The sequence below is a fragment of the Triticum aestivum genome, chromosome 1A, assembly GCF_018294505.1.
Source record: "Triticum aestivum cultivar Chinese Spring chromosome 1A, IWGSC CS RefSeq v2.1, whole genome shotgun sequence".
NCBI lineage: Eukaryota > Viridiplantae > Streptophyta > Magnoliopsida > Poales > Poaceae > Triticum > Triticum aestivum.
The window spans coordinates 38,213,032-38,229,438 of record NC_057794.1 but is presented as its reverse complement, the minus strand read 5'-3'; the positions used below and the strand labels follow the sequence as shown (position 1 = coordinate 38,229,438).

The 16,407-nt window shown below is 45.1% G+C and overlaps 2 protein-coding genes across 3 annotated transcripts; one reads left to right on the top strand and one right to left on the bottom strand.

Annotated features, from left to right (window-relative positions):
• The first annotated feature begins 1,820 nt into the window (after nt 1–1,820).
• Nucleotides 1,821–8,489, top strand: LOC123188397 (kinesin-like protein KIN-5A). Its single transcript, XM_044600487.1, has 23 exons — nt 1,821–2,133; nt 2,769–2,992; nt 3,087–3,216; nt 3,385–3,546; nt 3,639–4,127; nt 4,231–4,328; nt 4,417–4,573; nt 4,696–4,765; nt 4,850–4,926; nt 5,031–5,084; nt 5,170–5,250; nt 5,337–5,448; nt 5,701–5,787; nt 5,869–6,044; nt 6,141–6,302; nt 6,383–6,490; nt 6,572–6,730; nt 6,821–6,904; nt 7,079–7,284; nt 7,366–7,467; nt 7,564–7,673; nt 7,759–7,910; nt 8,012–8,489. The coding sequence occupies exons 2-23, from the start codon at nt 2,823–2,825 to the stop codon at nt 8,246–8,248; spliced, it is 3,183 nt and encodes a 1,060-aa protein (XP_044456422.1). The 5' UTR covers nt 1,821–2,133; nt 2,769–2,822; the 3' UTR covers nt 8,249–8,489.
• Nucleotides 8,490–8,880: 391 nt separating this feature from the next.
• Nucleotides 8,881–14,680, bottom strand: LOC123188386 (uncharacterized). 2 transcript variants are annotated; one of them, XM_044600477.1, is made up of 4 exons: nt 14,444–14,680; nt 10,435–14,292; nt 10,074–10,368; nt 8,881–9,271 (listed from the first exon to the last, which is right to left on the bottom strand). In XM_044600477.1, the coding sequence occupies exons 2-3, from the start codon at nt 14,274–14,276 to the stop codon at nt 10,113–10,115; spliced, it is 4,098 nt and encodes a 1,365-aa protein (XP_044456412.1). In that variant the 5' UTR covers nt 14,277–14,292; nt 14,444–14,680; the 3' UTR covers nt 8,881–9,271; nt 10,074–10,112. The 2 variants fall into 2 exon arrangements, with proteins under 2 accessions (XP_044456412.1, XP_044456409.1); XM_044600474.1 differs by having other exon boundaries at nt 10,074–14,292; nt 14,444–14,679.
• Between the last annotated feature and the right edge of the window lie 1,727 nt (nt 14,681–16,407).

The following is a 16,407-nucleotide window of genomic DNA, read 5'->3' as shown; positions in this document are numbered from 1 at the left end:
TACACACAGATTTATCGATATAAATGAAATCTATATCTATTTCCAAGTTTTTTGCTTGTGCTTGTATTTCAAACCCATTTACCACAAGAGAGCTAATCAGTAGAAACCTAACAAAATTTGTCCTCTTTAACAAATAAAATATTTCCATGGTAAATGAACTTTTTTATATTTCCATGTTGTTCTTGTTTGGAGCATCATTTTTCCATCTTAGTAAATATTTTAAAAATAAATATCCAGGGTAATAATATGCAGAGTCAAATATATTAACTAGTGAAAATACGGCATGCGACCAAAAGAAAATAGCCAATCCGGCCCATAATGTAATGTACATTGGTTTTCATGAAAGTACAAATTATGACAAAGTTTATAGAGAAAATTTTCCGTATCTATAATATCATATATATATACACACATACGATATGAAGATATATTTATGATGAATCTTTTTTAAAACATAGTACAACCACAGATGCCCACATACACGCACATAGACTCGCCATTGTAACGCATGCACACACACCCTATCCCTATGAGCATCTGCGAGATACTGAGTTGACATCACAAATTGATGAAGCCACCACATGCGCCTCATAGCCAACGAGAACATTTTCTCCCAGTAAAGAAAACATGGCCACAAAATCTGAAATAAATCCAGTGAAATATAGCACCATTGCAAAGTTTAGGACATGAACCCATGTAGGCTGGTTCCACCACAAGGAACCTAACATTTAGTTTAGATATGTATGATTAATCTATCGACATTGATTTGGTATCCTGGAGTATATAATTTTGGTCAAAGTTTACAACATTTGACTTACAAAAAAATTAAAAACACACTACATTCTAGGACGGATAGAGTAACATGTACTCCCTCTTTTCATATATATATATATATATATATATATATATATATATATATATATATATATATATATATATATATATATGGCCTAATACATTTTTCAAGGCAGCCCTTGACTATTGATAAGATCAATAATGTATGAGATGTATAATGTGAAAATTATATCATTAAGAGCTCCTTCCACATATGGATTTGATGATGTGCTTTCTATAACTTGCATGCCATATATTATTGCTTTAACATGTGGTCAAAATTATCCTTGAAAAATGCATTAGGCCCTGTATACATGGCAGGAGGAGTACGTAAGATTTTTTTAAAATGGTTGAATACATCAGAAGAAATAACTAAAGGGTAATAAATACATCTAGCCTGCATACTCCTAGTCATCTATTTTGAAACGGAGGGAGTATCAATGTGCAGTTATAATGGCGTTACCTTGACTAGTCAAACGCACCAAGTCGGTCAAAACTCGAAAGCGAGGTTGAGGTCAACAAGAAGCTTGCAGCACCCACTGGCCACCGGGAGTTGGTCCATAATCTATCTACTCTACCGAATTAAAAACCACAGAAGGTCTGTGCGACTGTGCGTTGCACATTTGGATAGATCTTATAAAGGTACTATAAACGTAGCGATCAAATCCCACCAGCACCCACCAAAAAGAAATACATTCCACAAATGACAGAGCGGAAGACACAAACTGGCTATATTCAAATTACCACCACCCATTCCCGAAAATAAATATTTTGATTTAACCTACACATTTTTACAGTGGAGGCAAAAGCAACTGTAACTTCATAAGAATTAAAAAAAATGCGTCTGGGAGCAACGGTACGGTAGTAAAAGTGGCGTTACCGTCCGGGAATTTTTGACGTTAACGCGGATTATTATTGCCGTCAAGATGGCGATGGCAGGAAAGCTCGAGTGCGTCGGCGTCATCTGATGCATGGTGTGTCTCCAACCCAAAGGCAGAAAAAGAGGGAACGAAAAGAAAGGCAGGCAAAGCTGGGGTGGGGCAGATAGAAGAAGCGGGGGGAGGTTGCCATTGATAGAGACCACGAGCTCTCCTCCAAGCCACCGCTCCGCTCTGCAGGAGCCTCCTGAGTCCTGACCCTGCTTGCTGCCCCCCTGGATCTCGCCCCTGCCCGCTGCCATTGCCTCTGCCGCCACCCCCCCTGGCCACCCACCTACCCACTGCTCTACGACCACGGCCACACTTGTCTCCAGCCGCTCGGATTGGATCGCCTCGGCTCGAGCCCCGTCCGCGCGTCAGCGTGAGCGCTCCTGTTCCCCGATCGATTTGTGTTCTTGGCTTTGCTTCTTGTTCTTGATTTGGTTCCGGTGCCCCTGTTTTGCTCCCCGCGAGGAAGATCTGACTGTGATGGTTCCGTGGGCTCTCTGCTGCTTGCCCAAGTTCTTGGATTTTCCTTCCGTTCGGTTACCAGTTCGTGATTTCTGTGCCACAAAGATCTGTGTTTTTGCCAGCTGATAAAATGTGACGAATTGTTTCTCTTTCTGTCTTCCATTTCACCAGCGATTTGAGCATGCTCCGGTTCGGTTTCCTTTCGCGGCATTAGAAAAGATCTCCTTTTGGTTTGATTCGCCAAACAGCAGCCAATCCTGCCTTGATTTCCTCTCGTGAATATCCCATGGCGATGCATCCGAGATTTGCATCGGCGGCGACTTTGTCTCGGCCCCCGTTGTCTCTTGCTGCATTATTACTGCATTTGGGCTCCTAGTGGCCGGCAGTTTTGGCTCCTCTGATCTGGCCAAATTTGTCTGTCACATTCAGTAATCTTTTGTTTTTTCACTCTGGTTGCTGATCAGCCAGTAGCTGGATTTTATGTTTTACAGTTCACCATCCGAGCAATTTGCTTCCGCATTTAAACGGTTTGGCGCTTGACTGCAGAACTGGGTTCTCTTGATAAGGGACTAGAGATTGGACTGTTGAGTGGAGTTGGGGATGGAGAAGAGGGGTGGCACTCCATCGCCGTCGCCGAGGTCGACGGAGAAGTCCGGAAAGGACTTGACGAGGTCGGGGGACGCCAACGGCGGCGCGAGCGCCGGCGGCAACGCCACCCCGAAAGGCGACAAGGAGAAGGGAGTCAATGTGCAGGTCATCCTTAGATGCAGGTGAGTGAGGAGTGCTCAGCAGTTCTGCTTCAGACAAGTTCAGTGTCATGCTGTTTTTTGTGCCCACTCACACTCTGCAATTTGGTGCATTCAGGCCACTGAGTGAAGATGAGACAAAGGGGAATACTCCGGTGGTGATATCGTGCAACGAGCGCCGCCGGGAGGTCGCCGCCACTCAGGTCATCGCCAATAAGCAGATTGACCGTACTTTCGCCTTCGACAAGGTATTACATCATCTTCCACGGTCACTTGAGCATAAGCTATTACCTCACTAACTGGTGACAACCTCTGTCTAGTCACCTGTTTTGCACTTTACATTTGTTGATTGTTGTTGTTGACTTCATGTATGCAAGTTTTGACTCAAATTTAGTCTAATGATTGGTTCCGAGTAGGTCTTTGGCCCGTCATCAAAGCAGAAGGACTTGTTTGAACAATCCATCTCACCAATAGTGCATGAGGTCCTTGAGGGCTATAATTGCACAATTTTTGCCTATGGGCAAACCGGTACAGGCAAAACCTATACAATGGAAGGAGGTGGAACCAGAAAGGCCAAGGTAAATTGTTAACATTTTGTACTTGAAGTCAATTAAAAATGTACCTTTGGTATGCATGTTCCTTACCATTGGCTGGCTCCTGTAACAACCAGAGTGGTGAGCTCCCAACTGATGCTGGAGTTATCCCGAGGTCCGTCAGGCAAATTTTCGACATCCTTGAGGCCCAGTGCGCGGAGTACAGCATGAAAGTCACCTTTCTTGAGCTTTACAATGAAGAGATCACTGATTTGTTGGCTCCTGATGAGCCAAGGTTCCCTGTGTTACCTGTCCCTGAGGACAAGAATAAAAAGCCCATTGCCCTTATGGAAGATGGCAAGGGTGGTGTTTTTGTTAGAGGGCTTGAAGAGGAGGTTGTGTACTCTGCTGGCGAAATCTACAAGATTCTTGACAAGGGCTCTGCAAAGAGGCGCACCGCAGAGACATTGCTGAACAAGCAAAGCAGCAGGTCACACTCCATATTCTCAATCACAATTCACATCAAGGAATTGACTCATGAGAGCGAGGAGATGATCAAAATTGGGAAGCTTAATCTCGTCGATCTAGCTGGTTCAGAAAATATATCACGCTCAGGTGCTAGAGATGTGAGTGAACTTCAAATGTCCTATTCAGTATTTTTCTTCTTCTTCCCATGTACCTGATTTTTCAAATGCCATGAAGTACATTTGATATTCAATTGGATTGCAGGGCAGAGCGAGAGAGGCTGGGGAGATCAACAAGAGTTTGCTCACACTTGGCCGTGTTATTAATGCTCTAGTCGAGCACTCTGGACATGTCCCATATAGGTAGCTCTAAGGGCATTCTCCTGACTGCACCTGTGGTAGCAAAGCATTGCTAAAGAGGACTTAACATTGCTCTACCTATTTGTTTCAGAGATAGCAAGCTGACAAGATTATTGCGAGATTCATTGGGAGGGAAAACAAAGACTTGCATTATTGCTACAATATCACCTTCGGTATATTGCTTGGAAGAGACGTTGAGCACACTCGATTATGCACATCGTGCAAAAAATATCAGGAACAAACCCGAGGTTACTATCTTGTTTTTTTTGTTTAGATAATCCGTAAATATTGATGTTTCGCTACTTCAGATAGTAGAAACATTGACTGTGTTTTGTATCGCCTAACTTACTCTTATTAACATCGAGTCCAGGTGAACCAAAAGATGATGAAATCTGCTGTCATCAAGGACCTTTACTCCGAAATTGACCGCCTTAAACAAGGTTTGTCTGCGTGCACTTTTTTGCTATACTGAAATGTTAAATGTCATGCATTTTCTACTCACCTAGTCTCCTATCTGTTTTCAGAAGTGTTTGCGGCAAGAGAGAAAAATGGTATATACATTCCAAGAGAGCGCTACCTCCAAGAGGAAGCTGAGAAAAAGGTCTATCTCCATTTTTCAATTAAACCCTTGTTAGATTTGTTCAAGTAAACTGAATAAATCTTTATTCATCATCTCAACTTTTCAAACCTAACTTTTTCACTCAGGCCATGACAGAAAAAATAGAAAAACTGGGAGTTGATCTAGAGGCTAGGGATAAGGTTAGTTTGTCTATAAGTATGTCACAGCAAACCATTTATTTGAATGATGATTTGATTTTAAATCCTCTACACGATCTATGGGCAGCAATTGGTGGAACTAAAAGAACTTTATGATGCTCAAATGCTTTTGAGTGCAGAGTTGGGCGAAAAACTCGAGAAAACTCAGGTATCTTTATAGTGTCCAACTCATGGTTTTGCAATCTTGGGCAAATACATTATATAATTGCCATTCCATCTGTCTTTTGTCTGCAGAAAGATCTGGAGGACACCAGGCATGCTCTGCATGATTTAGAAGAAAAATACAGTGAAGCAAAGTCTACTATCAAAGAAAAGGAATTTGTAATATCTAATCTTCAGAACTCAGGTTTGTTGAACTAACTAATTATTACCTGCAAAAGCAGGAATTAACTCATTACTGCAAGTCTCTTTGCTTAGCAAGGCTTGCTCATTTCCTTCTTATAATTACTGGTAAATGAATCATCAATTGTTGTCAATTCTCTTGACATAGAATCAAAAGTTTATGTGCTCATCCATACTTGATTTCAGTTAGCCAATTGAGTGTATACTTACTATGTTTAACGACATTCAATGAAACTTGCTGGTATTTTTGCTACAGAAAAATCACTGGTAGACTGTGCCTATAATCTCCGCGCAGAATTAGAAAATGCTGCAGCAGATGTTTCTGGTCTATTCTCCAAAATAGGTTCGGCATCTCAACTCGATCACCCCTACTTTGTGATGGACCGGTTTCACTTCAATGGTCATTGTTCTTGAATACTGGCAGAGCGTAAAGACAAAATAGAAGATGGAAACAGGTCACTTGTGCAGAGATTTAGATCTCAACTGACCCAGGAGCTTGATGCCTTGCATAAAACCGTCTCCACTTCAGTGATGCAGCAGGAGGATCACCTCAAAGAAATGGAAGATGATATGCAGTCCTTCGTATCTTCAAAAGATGAGGCAATTTAGTTTCCCCTCAATGTTGTACTTAAAAGTTTATTTTGTGTTACTGCTATGTTAGGTGGAGTATGACATGCTTGAGTTACCCATTTTTAGGCTGCACAAGGGCTAAAGGAGAGCATACAAAACCTGAAAGCCCTGCATGGTTCAGGTATTACAGCGCTGGATAATTTAGCAGGCGAAATTGACATGAATTCTCAGACAACATTTGAGAAACTGAACTCACAAGTACAATCACACACATCAGATCTTGAGAAAGTAAGCTTTGTTTCTTTTGGCCAACTTGTGGTTGCAGTGACTATAGGAATATTTCTGATTGATTTTCCTGTATTTTATAGTGTTTCGGAGTAATTGCTTTGGGAGCAGACAACTTGTTAAATGAGCTTCAGTGTAGCCTTTCGAAACAAGAAGAGCGATTAGCCCACTTCGCAAACAAGCAGCGGGAGGTCTGTAATATATTTTGAGGCACTAGAACATTTGTATTTGCTTAAGCCATTCTGTTTCAACTTTTCTGTTAATGTGTGCAGGGACACCTAAGAGCCGTGGAAGCGTCACGGTCCATCTCAAATATTACTGTTGGTTTCTTCCATTCACTGGATGTTCATGCATCTAAACTTACTAGTATTTTGGAAGAAACACAAGGTGTGCAAGATCAACAACTTATTGATCTTGAGAAGAAATTTGAGGTTATTCCTAATGATAATTATTACATTCAGTATGCAGTTAATAAATTAATATAACTTCCTAACATAATGTGATTTTATCATTTTTGACAGGAGTGTGCAGCTAATGAAGAAAAGCAACTTATAGAAAAGGTGGCAGAGATGCTTGCAATTTCTAATGCAAGAAAGAAGAAGCTAGTAAGTGTTATCCATCTTCTGTAATTCATATTTTAGCCTGTGACTATCTGAGTGCTAGTAATCTAGTATACGACGTGATACCAAAAAAAGAAGTTATGTGCCGTCGATGATTGATTGAGGAGTTGAACTATTACACAACTGCTACACATTGTTAATCATAAGCACATACTACAGGTCCAAACGGCTGTAGGTGACCTTCGAGAGAGCGCTGTAAACAGGACAGGTCAGCTGCAGAAAGAAATTTCAACAGCACAGGACTTCACCTCATCCGTACGGGAAAAGTGGGGCTTTTACATGGAAGAAACGGAGAATAATTACATTGAAGATACCACTGCAGTCGACAGTGGACGGTCTTGCTTGGCAGAAGTTCTTGTGGAATGGTCAGTATGGCTACTTGATGTGATGCTTTCTGCTATGAAATATGGAGATTTCAGTGCTTAACGTTTTCTCGAAATCTGCAGCAAAACTAAGACGGGCATGGGTGCACAACAATGGAAGAATGCTGAGGATTCTCTCTTCAGCCTTGGCAAAGGAAATGTTGAATCAGTAGATAGCATAGTCAGGTATTAGCACAGGAACTGATCTGGAAGATTTTAAATTTTCTTTTTATCTTAAACTGGCAATTGTGAATAGCAATCATGGTGTGTGCATTTTACCAGGACCGGGAGAGAAGCCAACCAATTGCTGCGTTCCAAATTGTCTGCCGCAGTATCGACTACCCTTGAAGATATAGATGTAGCAAACAAGGCTCTTCTTTCTTCCATTGACAGTAAGTTCTTAATGCTTCGAGTTACTAAAACACAGGGCATAGCGTGATTTTTCCTCATTTTGATGACAACTTAATGTTATTTCAGGCTCGCTGAAGGTTGACCATGAGGCGTGCGCAAACATCGTCTCCGTTCTCACCCCGTGCCACGGGGAAATGACGGAGTTGAAGGGTGCGCATTACCACAAGGTCGTGGAGATAACCGGAAATGCGGGGAAATGCCTAGAGGAAGAATACCTGGTGAGCAGTCATGAAAAGTGATTGGTGGGAAGATTTGCTCTTTATCATCCTTGACAGTGACTGACCAAACCTGCGTTGCATCTTCTCCTTAAATGTCACAGGTGGATGAACCGTCGTGTTCAACGCCAAGGAGGCGGGAAATCGACCTTCCAAGCGCCGAGTCGATTGAGGAGCTGCGGACCCCAGACTACGACGAGCTCCTCAGGTCGTTCCGCGAGTCGAGGGCTGGATGGAGGCAGGCGAACGGAGACACGAAACACCTCCCGGAGGCGCAAGAAGAATCTACATCACCATCGTCGGTCAGGGATGCGAGGGTCCCCCTTATAGCAAGAAATTAGATTCATCCAGATCATCCTGTACAAAGGAGCCATTTGTTTAGTTTTACCATTTACCCAGTTGGTTTGCTGTTGATAGTGCCATCCATTTGATTAATTGCTATTGTCGGTTGAGGGGTTTGCTGTTCTTAGGCTGGTCACCAGTGAAGAGTATGTGTACTTACTACTGCATCAGTGGATCTCATGTAATATATATGTATTTACATAGGCAACACAGTGAAAGAATAATATTTTTGAGCACCAAGGGAAGACTCATTGAGCTGAATATTATGCTTCATGCGCTAGATGATTTTCCTCCATGAAAAATAAGAAAAACATGACGTCTTGATGACGAAAGTGCTATTTTGCTCCCAGGTGCAAATGTACCTGGATGAAGACAAACATTCTTGACTGCTCTCCCTACGTACAATTTTTCATGAAGAGATCACATTCATGATGCTTTGGGTAAAAAAAAAAGGCACCCTAAAATGCTTAAGACATGAGCTGTTTCTGAGCACATGGAATGTTATTTCTGCAAGAAGTTTTGCACAGGAGTTGGACATGTGTTACAAAAAAAAGTTTTTAATATTAACTTTTCAGTTTTTTCTATTCACCCAAGCAGAAAGTCCATGTCTGATGACGAAATCTCTGTTGTATTGATATATGACTAAATATCTATTGAAAGATGAAGAAATCTTTGTTGAAAATAATAATAACAATAATAACCTGATGGCTAAATCTCTGTTGCAAACAAGCCTCAACTGTCGGTAGGTCAAGTGTCACTGGCACTGGATTGCTGGCTGGTATCCAAATATGAGTGAAACGTACTGTAGTTACATAAACATATATTGGTGATCTAACAACTTTAGATGAGAACTGCACCACAACTGCACAAAGCCACTAGGAGGACAAAAAGAAAACTATGAAAGCCGCTGCTTCTTGACAAGAATGTACAAGCACAAGGGCAGAACCAAAAAACTATTTCTGCTACAAAATATTCTGTTGAGGGGAAGGCCTGACTGATAAAGGCGGCTGCCGCTTCATACCCTGCAAAGCAAAAACAAGAGATCCTCAGTATGGGGATTATGGATGAATGAACGGGGGGAATTGGACTAAAAATTATATTTGGGAATGCACGACATAATTAGGATAATTGTTACAATCAGTCGGTGAACTAAAAATTAACAAAAACAAAAAAAGAACATCTGTTCAAATCACTTGCCACGCTAACAATTACTGTACACAATATCTAGTTTTCACCTGCTATTTTTTTTTCTCAACATAATTAGGCTGGAGGTAAATGCGCTATGCCTGAGGCATATACAGATTGCATGATAAGGGATTCCTGAAGCTGTTCTAAACAACCCCTCCTACCGGTGAACTAGAGATATAAGACCTTTGGCAAAAAGGCAGATAACTGCAAACTTCTCCTAGGTCACAGCTTTCACAGACAGATTCAAGCCCAGAAATGTCTTAATCAGCCTGAACAAACAGATCTACAGGTCATCCTACTGTACATCTTTTCCTAAGGAAGCTACTAGCTGATGATCATTGTGAGAAGTAAGAAATAGACAAGAAAATTACGACTAAGACACAGAAAGTGAGTCGCAGATATATTTATGGCTGAAGCAGTATATTACAACTTGCAGTTACGCAGTTTTGGTATAAAGGCAAGCTCAAACTTATATATAGATCAACAGGTTTCATACAACAAATGACCACCTAGCAGTTTCCAGTTTATATGTTACTATAGGATAAAGAGAAGGATGAAGTAACACTATAACAATGAAAAGAATGCCTGGTAAAAGTAGAATAAATTCAGAAAACTTCAAGTTTCTGCAGCAATTACCTAATCTGGTGCTCCAATATATGTCCTGCTAAGCATTATTCATGACAGGGTTGCATCCATGAACTCTTTTGACCCCTCTCTGTCTGCACCTTTATTAAACTCCCTGCTGGTGAATTGCACAGGGAGTGCCATATTGTGCTTCTTTTCTGGGGCTCTTGATGAATTGCAATCAGCTGTCCCCCTTGCTGCTGCTGCATCTACTGAAGGTCTGGAGCTACCAATATCTGGCCTTGCATCAGCTGTCCCCCTTGCTGCTGCTGCATCTACTGAAGGTCTGGAGCTACCAATATCTGGCCTTGCATCAGCTGTCCCCCTTGCTGCTGCTGCATCTACTGAAGGTCTGGAGCTACCAATATCTGGCCTTGCATCAGTAGAAACAAGCTTGCTGGTTTCTTTGTCATTTGTTGATGATGGAACAACATCAAGCTCAAGGTCACCTTCCAGCCCGCTGTTAGATGGATCCTGAACACCATCCTTGTCTTCTCCTGACGCTGTAGGGTCTGCATCAGCTTTCTTCTGTTTTTTTGCATTAGGGGTGCCATCATCCTCAGGATCATCGTTTCCTGCACCAGGGTCTGCGGGATCTGAATCTTTCCTTGGTCTCTTCCACTTTTTCGTAGATGATGTGCCATCATCCTCAAAATCTTCCTCCTCTCTACCCCTGTGCAGATAGGTCCACAATTTTTTGTCATTATCATACAGCACACAAGGATCACGCTCATAATGCAAGCGATCAAGAGCGCCACTGACAACTTGATTAACAGCAGCCTCTTTATTGGATTCTGCATGATTTAGGTACTGTGAATCTTTGAGAAGTGTGCAAACATCAGCTCTTGTTCCAGTTCTTCCAGGCAACCTAGAAGCAGCATCTCTTACAAGACAGAGAATAGTGACATGCGGAGGGCGATCAGGCAAGAGCATGGGATGTCCCCTAGCTTTTGACGTGGGCTTTCCACCTCCCCTTCGCAAAGGAGCAACAATAGATTTCTCCCCATCAGCAGCAGTATAGCAAAATGCTCTATCAGGAATTGAGTATCTCAAAAACTCCTCACGCTGGAAATATGCCCTTGCTTCATCAGAGCTTGGGCTTATTGTGTTCAGACTCTTCTGGGCCCTAAGGTCCTTAAATCTTTCCTTCAAATCCAAGTTTGCAGGATTTGGTGCTGGAGGTGGTGGAAGGGATCCTATTTGCTTAAGGGTTTCCTGACCACTTTTCAGCCAATTAGCAAATGCATCGACCAACTTCACAAGCATCTTGTGTGGTATACCCCATGCCTCAGCAGAAGTTTCTTCATTAGGATCACTATATGAGGTAGCAGAAGGCAGTGGACCAACCCAGAACCAGCTTTTGTTCGACTTGTCATAGGCAACTAGCGCTCTCCAGCCCTTTGCACCTAGAGGAGCTGTTCTAGATGACAGTACCTTGAGCACTCCTCGAACTAAATCCTGCAGGGGTTCCTGTGTTTCAAGTATGTTGGGATCTCCAGGATTAGTTTTAATCCGGTTAACAAGATCTTGAACAGTTAGTGCCGGCGAATTGCTCTGTGCGGTCTGCTCAGCAGCACTAGTATCTCCAACTTCATTGCCCGGTTGTGCTTGCTCTGCTGCACTTGGCTCTTGAGGCGTTTTGCCAGGTTCCTCACTATTGAACCATTTTCTGTTCTCCTCCCCATCAGTCTGCTTCGCTGCCACTGGAGTAACCTCAGTAGGAGTGACCGTAGCTGCCACTGGAGTAACCTCAGCAGGAGTGACCGTAGCTGCCACTGGAGTATCCTCAGCCGGAGCAACCATAGCCTTCTTAACAGCGGTTAGAAGATGTACGATGGAGAAAGAAAAGCCAGTATGGATGGTTGGTGTAATTGGTACATACTTCTTCTTAGGTTTCTCAGGTTCTACTGGCACCACAATAACCTCTGGCACGACAGGAGCTGGTTCTGCTACAGTAATTGCATCTGTAACAGTATCTGGCTTCTTTTTACTTTTCTTCTTCGAGCTGCCACTGATTTCTACCACCTTTGGACCAGATGGCGCATACTCACCATGCTCATCCAGGCTTGTAAGTTCAACTCTTCCTTTTTGCCTTTTGGAGCCAGAGCTGCAACTTGCGAGCGGCATGTTCGCTCTTTCAGAAACATCAAAGTCGCCATTAGAATCTTGGACTGCATAGCCTGCTCTACTGGCCAGCCTATCACTCTCTGGTGACCTCAGTGATTCATTGGCTTTCTCGTTGCTATCATGCAATTCAGAGTTGTCATAACCATGCATGTCCAGGTTTGCAATTCCCTTGCGCTTTCTTTCACTACTTGCTGCTGGGGGTCTCATCACTTCACTAATCTGTTCCGCCACCTCCACATGCACGTCGCGTAAATAATCAGGCTCTGCAACCTTTCCTCTGTGTGACCGCTTGCTCTGAGTCTGGTAGGGTTCGAAATCTGCAGTAGGGGCAGGATAATTTGTTTTGACTGATTTGCTAAGTTTGTTTGACTTTTTGGCACCATATGCTGGTATATGAAGTTCAGAATATTGAAGGTTTGGCTGTTCTTCAACAAGATTCATATCTGCCCCATCTTCAAACCGTTCTGATGAATCAGATTCTGTCTCCTCACTCTGAACATGGGCAGCTTTGCTCCTGGAGTCCTTCTGGCCAATCCTACCATGCTGACTATTGGATTTAACATTAATCTTAACCTGTGATATCCTGCCTCTAGCATCAGATCCAGAATGTGCACCATTTATCTGCTGCTCAATACTTTTGTAGGACTTAACCTTCACACCATGACCAACTTGAGGCTTCCTGCTCCTGTAATCGCCTTCAGGCTGCCCTCTCTGCCAGTCACTTAAGAGATCAGCATGGCTACCAGCTGGCCAATCCCTCGCTTCCACTTTGGGAGCTTTATTCTGGGCAGCTTTTCCACCGTATATCCGATCTCTCTCCGAGTATTTTGCACTCCTTGCATTCTCAGAATATGGAGGCTCAAATGATGCTGCTAAGGTAACTCCCTGATTACCAATGGCATTCCTGCCATGGTAGTAAGAAGAACCAGTCTGGCTATCATGGTAGTTGTTTCCATAAGGATTGATATCATAGCCCGTGGCCAATTCCTTCTTCACTGGCTTCATCAGAGGTCTCTGAGACCGGATCCTGGGCAAATTCCTGTCATATCCCAGGTCCTCAGAATGAAGGCCATCTATGCTTCTGTGCTGCTTCCCTCTATGCGCGACTCCGGCATCATACCCATAAGCATTATCTGGACGAGAAAGCTTAGGGAGAGCCACTGCAGCATCACGACCAGCCCCTCCAATGTACTCCTCACCCACGGCTTTTGACACACCCAACCGCAGAACGCCCTTGGACCTTTCCTTCCCTAAATTCCCAGCCTTGTTGAGAGCCATCTTATCTGGCTTCGACCGTGTCAAGAACTGTTCCGCAGACTCCCTGCTCTCTGAGTCAGTCTCTGATCCAGCCCGGGCAACCAAACCCAGTTCCTTCTGCTTCCGCTGTGCCTTCATTGCATCCATAGCTCTGAGCCTCTCACCAAGGCTGTACCCGTTGCAGCTCTTCCAGCAGTCCTTGGTGTCCCACAGCCCCAGCACCATCGAATTGTGGTACCTCTGCACATGGTAGTAGTGCTTGCGCCGCTCCGCAAAGCGGCTGCCGCGGCGGTACAGGACAATCCTGGGGTCGCAGAGGCCGCCCTTGAGGCGGTCCAACAGGGCGGCCAGGGGGCTCCCGAAGTGGAAGTTGTCCCCCCTGAGGAGCTCGACGAGCGTGCGGGCGAATGTCTCCTGGTCCAGGTCGGGCAGGAAGGCGGCGAGGCGGAGCCGGTCGTCCTCGGAGAGCAGGCCGTTCCAGGCGTCCAGCGAGATCACGCCGCCGAGGTCGGGGAGGTCGTAGAGCTCCAGCGGCAGGGCAACGCTCTGGTCCCCGACCTGACACATCTCCGCCCCCGGCTCCCCGAGCTGCGTGATCTCCAGCTCGTCAGACCCCATCCCAGAGTCGTCCTCCTCCTCCTCTGCCTCCTCCGCCTCCTGCTCCTCCTCCTCCTGGCCGCCGCGATTCTGCTCCTCGGGAGAGAACCCATCCGCCTCGGACTCCTCAGACGCCGTGGCGGGCGACCGCTCCTCCTCGTCCTCCGTGGAGCCGTCCTCCCCGCCGGACTCCAGCCGCTGGACCCTGGCGCCGCCGGTCCTCACGATCGCCATCGCGCCACACCACCACCTGCGCCAAACCAACCCTCAGCAAAAACACACGCGCCGGCCAAAACCCTAGCCCCCGAATCCAGCCCAATCCACCCCGCCCCGCCCCACCGGGAGCGGAGCCGCGCCCGCGAATCAAACGGAAAGGGGAGAGGAAGAACAGGAAATCTCACCGGAGAGAGCAGCGGCGGCGCGGAAGCTGGGGGCGCGAAACCCTAACCCTAGCGCGGCGATGCGGGGTAGTGGGGATGGGGGCGGAGGGGACGGGGACGGGACGGGAGGCGGATAAATAGTGGGCGGGCGAGGAAGACGACGGAGACGTGGCGGCCGCGGGGGCCGTCGGATGCGCGGGCCGGGCGGGATTACGGAGGAGGCGAGGGGGCCGGGCGCAAAAGTGTCCGGTCCGGGTGGGGTGGGGGTGGGAGGCGGGGGTGGGGTGGGAGGAAGGGGAAGGGGGAGAAGAGACGAGGCGGGCGAGGTGGGAGGAAGGAGGAGGAGAGCGAGGGGAAAGAGAGGGGTGCTGGGGCGGGCCCGGGCTGCTCTGGCCGGTGGGGCCGGCTGGGAGTGGCGAGAAGGGGTTCTGGTTTTGCGCGGGAACTAACTGGGATTGCGGAGTGTGGTTAACTTCACTCTTCGCTCCCGCTTCGCTTCATTGATATCCCGTGGATTTTTCTCTATCTAATGTATATATATAAGCTGCTCACTCTGTTCATAAATATATAAAGATATTTTATAGTTTTTTTTCTAATCTGATGTGTATAGATATGTTTTAGTGTGTTCGTTTACTCATTTCAGTCCGTATGTAGTTTATATTAAAATATCTAAAACATCTTATATTTGTGAACGGAAGGGTTATTTATTTGTGATGATAGGGTTATAGATTAATTTGGGTATGGAAATTACAAGAGACTAGATGATACTATTCCGCATGTTGCTATGAAAATGGTTTTTAATAAGATTTGATTATATTTAATATTTATATTTAGATTAATAATAATATACAAACTAAAATTGAAACATATTATTATGCAGCTAAAAATCATGTGTCAAATGTAGTTTTTTTCTTCGGAAAGAAGGATTACTCTGAGCATCTGCATTAGCATGATGTATACAACCATCTTTATTAATTATTCACCATAGCATGACAAAATGAATATAAGGATCAACCCGAAGCCATCTTCTAAGCAAACAAAGTCGCTATACCTACAAGTATGCAGATGTGTCTTGTCCGCATAGCAGACACAATCTAATCCAGTGGCCTTAAGACCATCCGGTATAGGCGTCCCATAACGTGCACCGCATGCGCACGCTCTAGGATCCGTCGTCGTCATCTTCCGCCGTTTCGTCTTCAGGAGGAATCACTGCAAAGATCTTGCCACACCAAACAGCACCACCAACCTGTGTGTGTCAATCAAACCGTGTCCAACACTGAGACTCCACTGCTCCATGCCACCGAGACCCATCGTATTCAATGCGGTCGATGTAACACTCTCCACCTGTTGGCCTCTCAAGTGAACCACTGCTCCAAGACCATGCCCCTGGAGGGAGAACGACACCAAAGTCCCATCATCATCCGATCTGGGAGACCCGGATCTAGGGTTTTCCCCGGAACAACTGCCACATGGAGGAAGAGGGACACGCCATCTGCAACTGCTGACGTACCCAAGCGGCACCCACCGCCACATAGCTCTCATGATGACGCCTTCAAGAAGGGCACGATGCCAAGAGCGTCGTCGCCGCCCTAGGGTTTTCACCCGAGAGACCGTGAGGTGGGGCGGGCTCGAATGACGTCTACGGGAAGAAAAACGACACCCTCGGGTGTCGTTGCCATCGTGGCCGACAGGTTCCGACCTAGCACTAATGCAGGATGCTGCTAACGTGACACATGAATCAGTTACCCTTCGACCCAACTGTGTGTGATGCATGCATCACAACCAGCGTCGTAATAAAACCGCCACAAATAAGACAAACTGTGTGCGATGGCGGAGATATCAAGCATGATTCAGATTATAGTTGCGTGTGTGATACGTGGCATACAATTTATCCATACGAACTGTTTGTGATGAGCTAGAACAAAAGAAACGGTCATTCGGATCAACGTGTGTGCGATATACGGCATACATTTCACTTGGATGAA

Excerpts from the sequence above, each read along its gene's own strand:
- LOC123188397 (XM_044600487.1), top strand. The coding sequence starts at position 2,823 with ATGGAGAAGAGGGGTGGCACTCCATCGCCGTCGCCGAGGTCGACGGAG. Across the intron at positions 6,303-6,382 it reads ACACATCAGATCTTGAGAAA|TGTTTCGGAGTAATTGCTTT; the intron begins GTAAGCTTTGTT and ends TGTATTTTATAG. Across the intron at positions 7,674-7,758 it reads TCTTCTTTCTTCCATTGACA|GCTCGCTGAAGGTTGACCAT; the intron begins GTAAGTTCTTAA and ends ATGTTATTTCAG.
- LOC123188386 (XM_044600474.1), bottom strand. The coding sequence starts at position 14,276 with ATGGCGATCGTGAGGACCGGCGGCGCCAGGGTCCAGCGGCTGGAGTCC.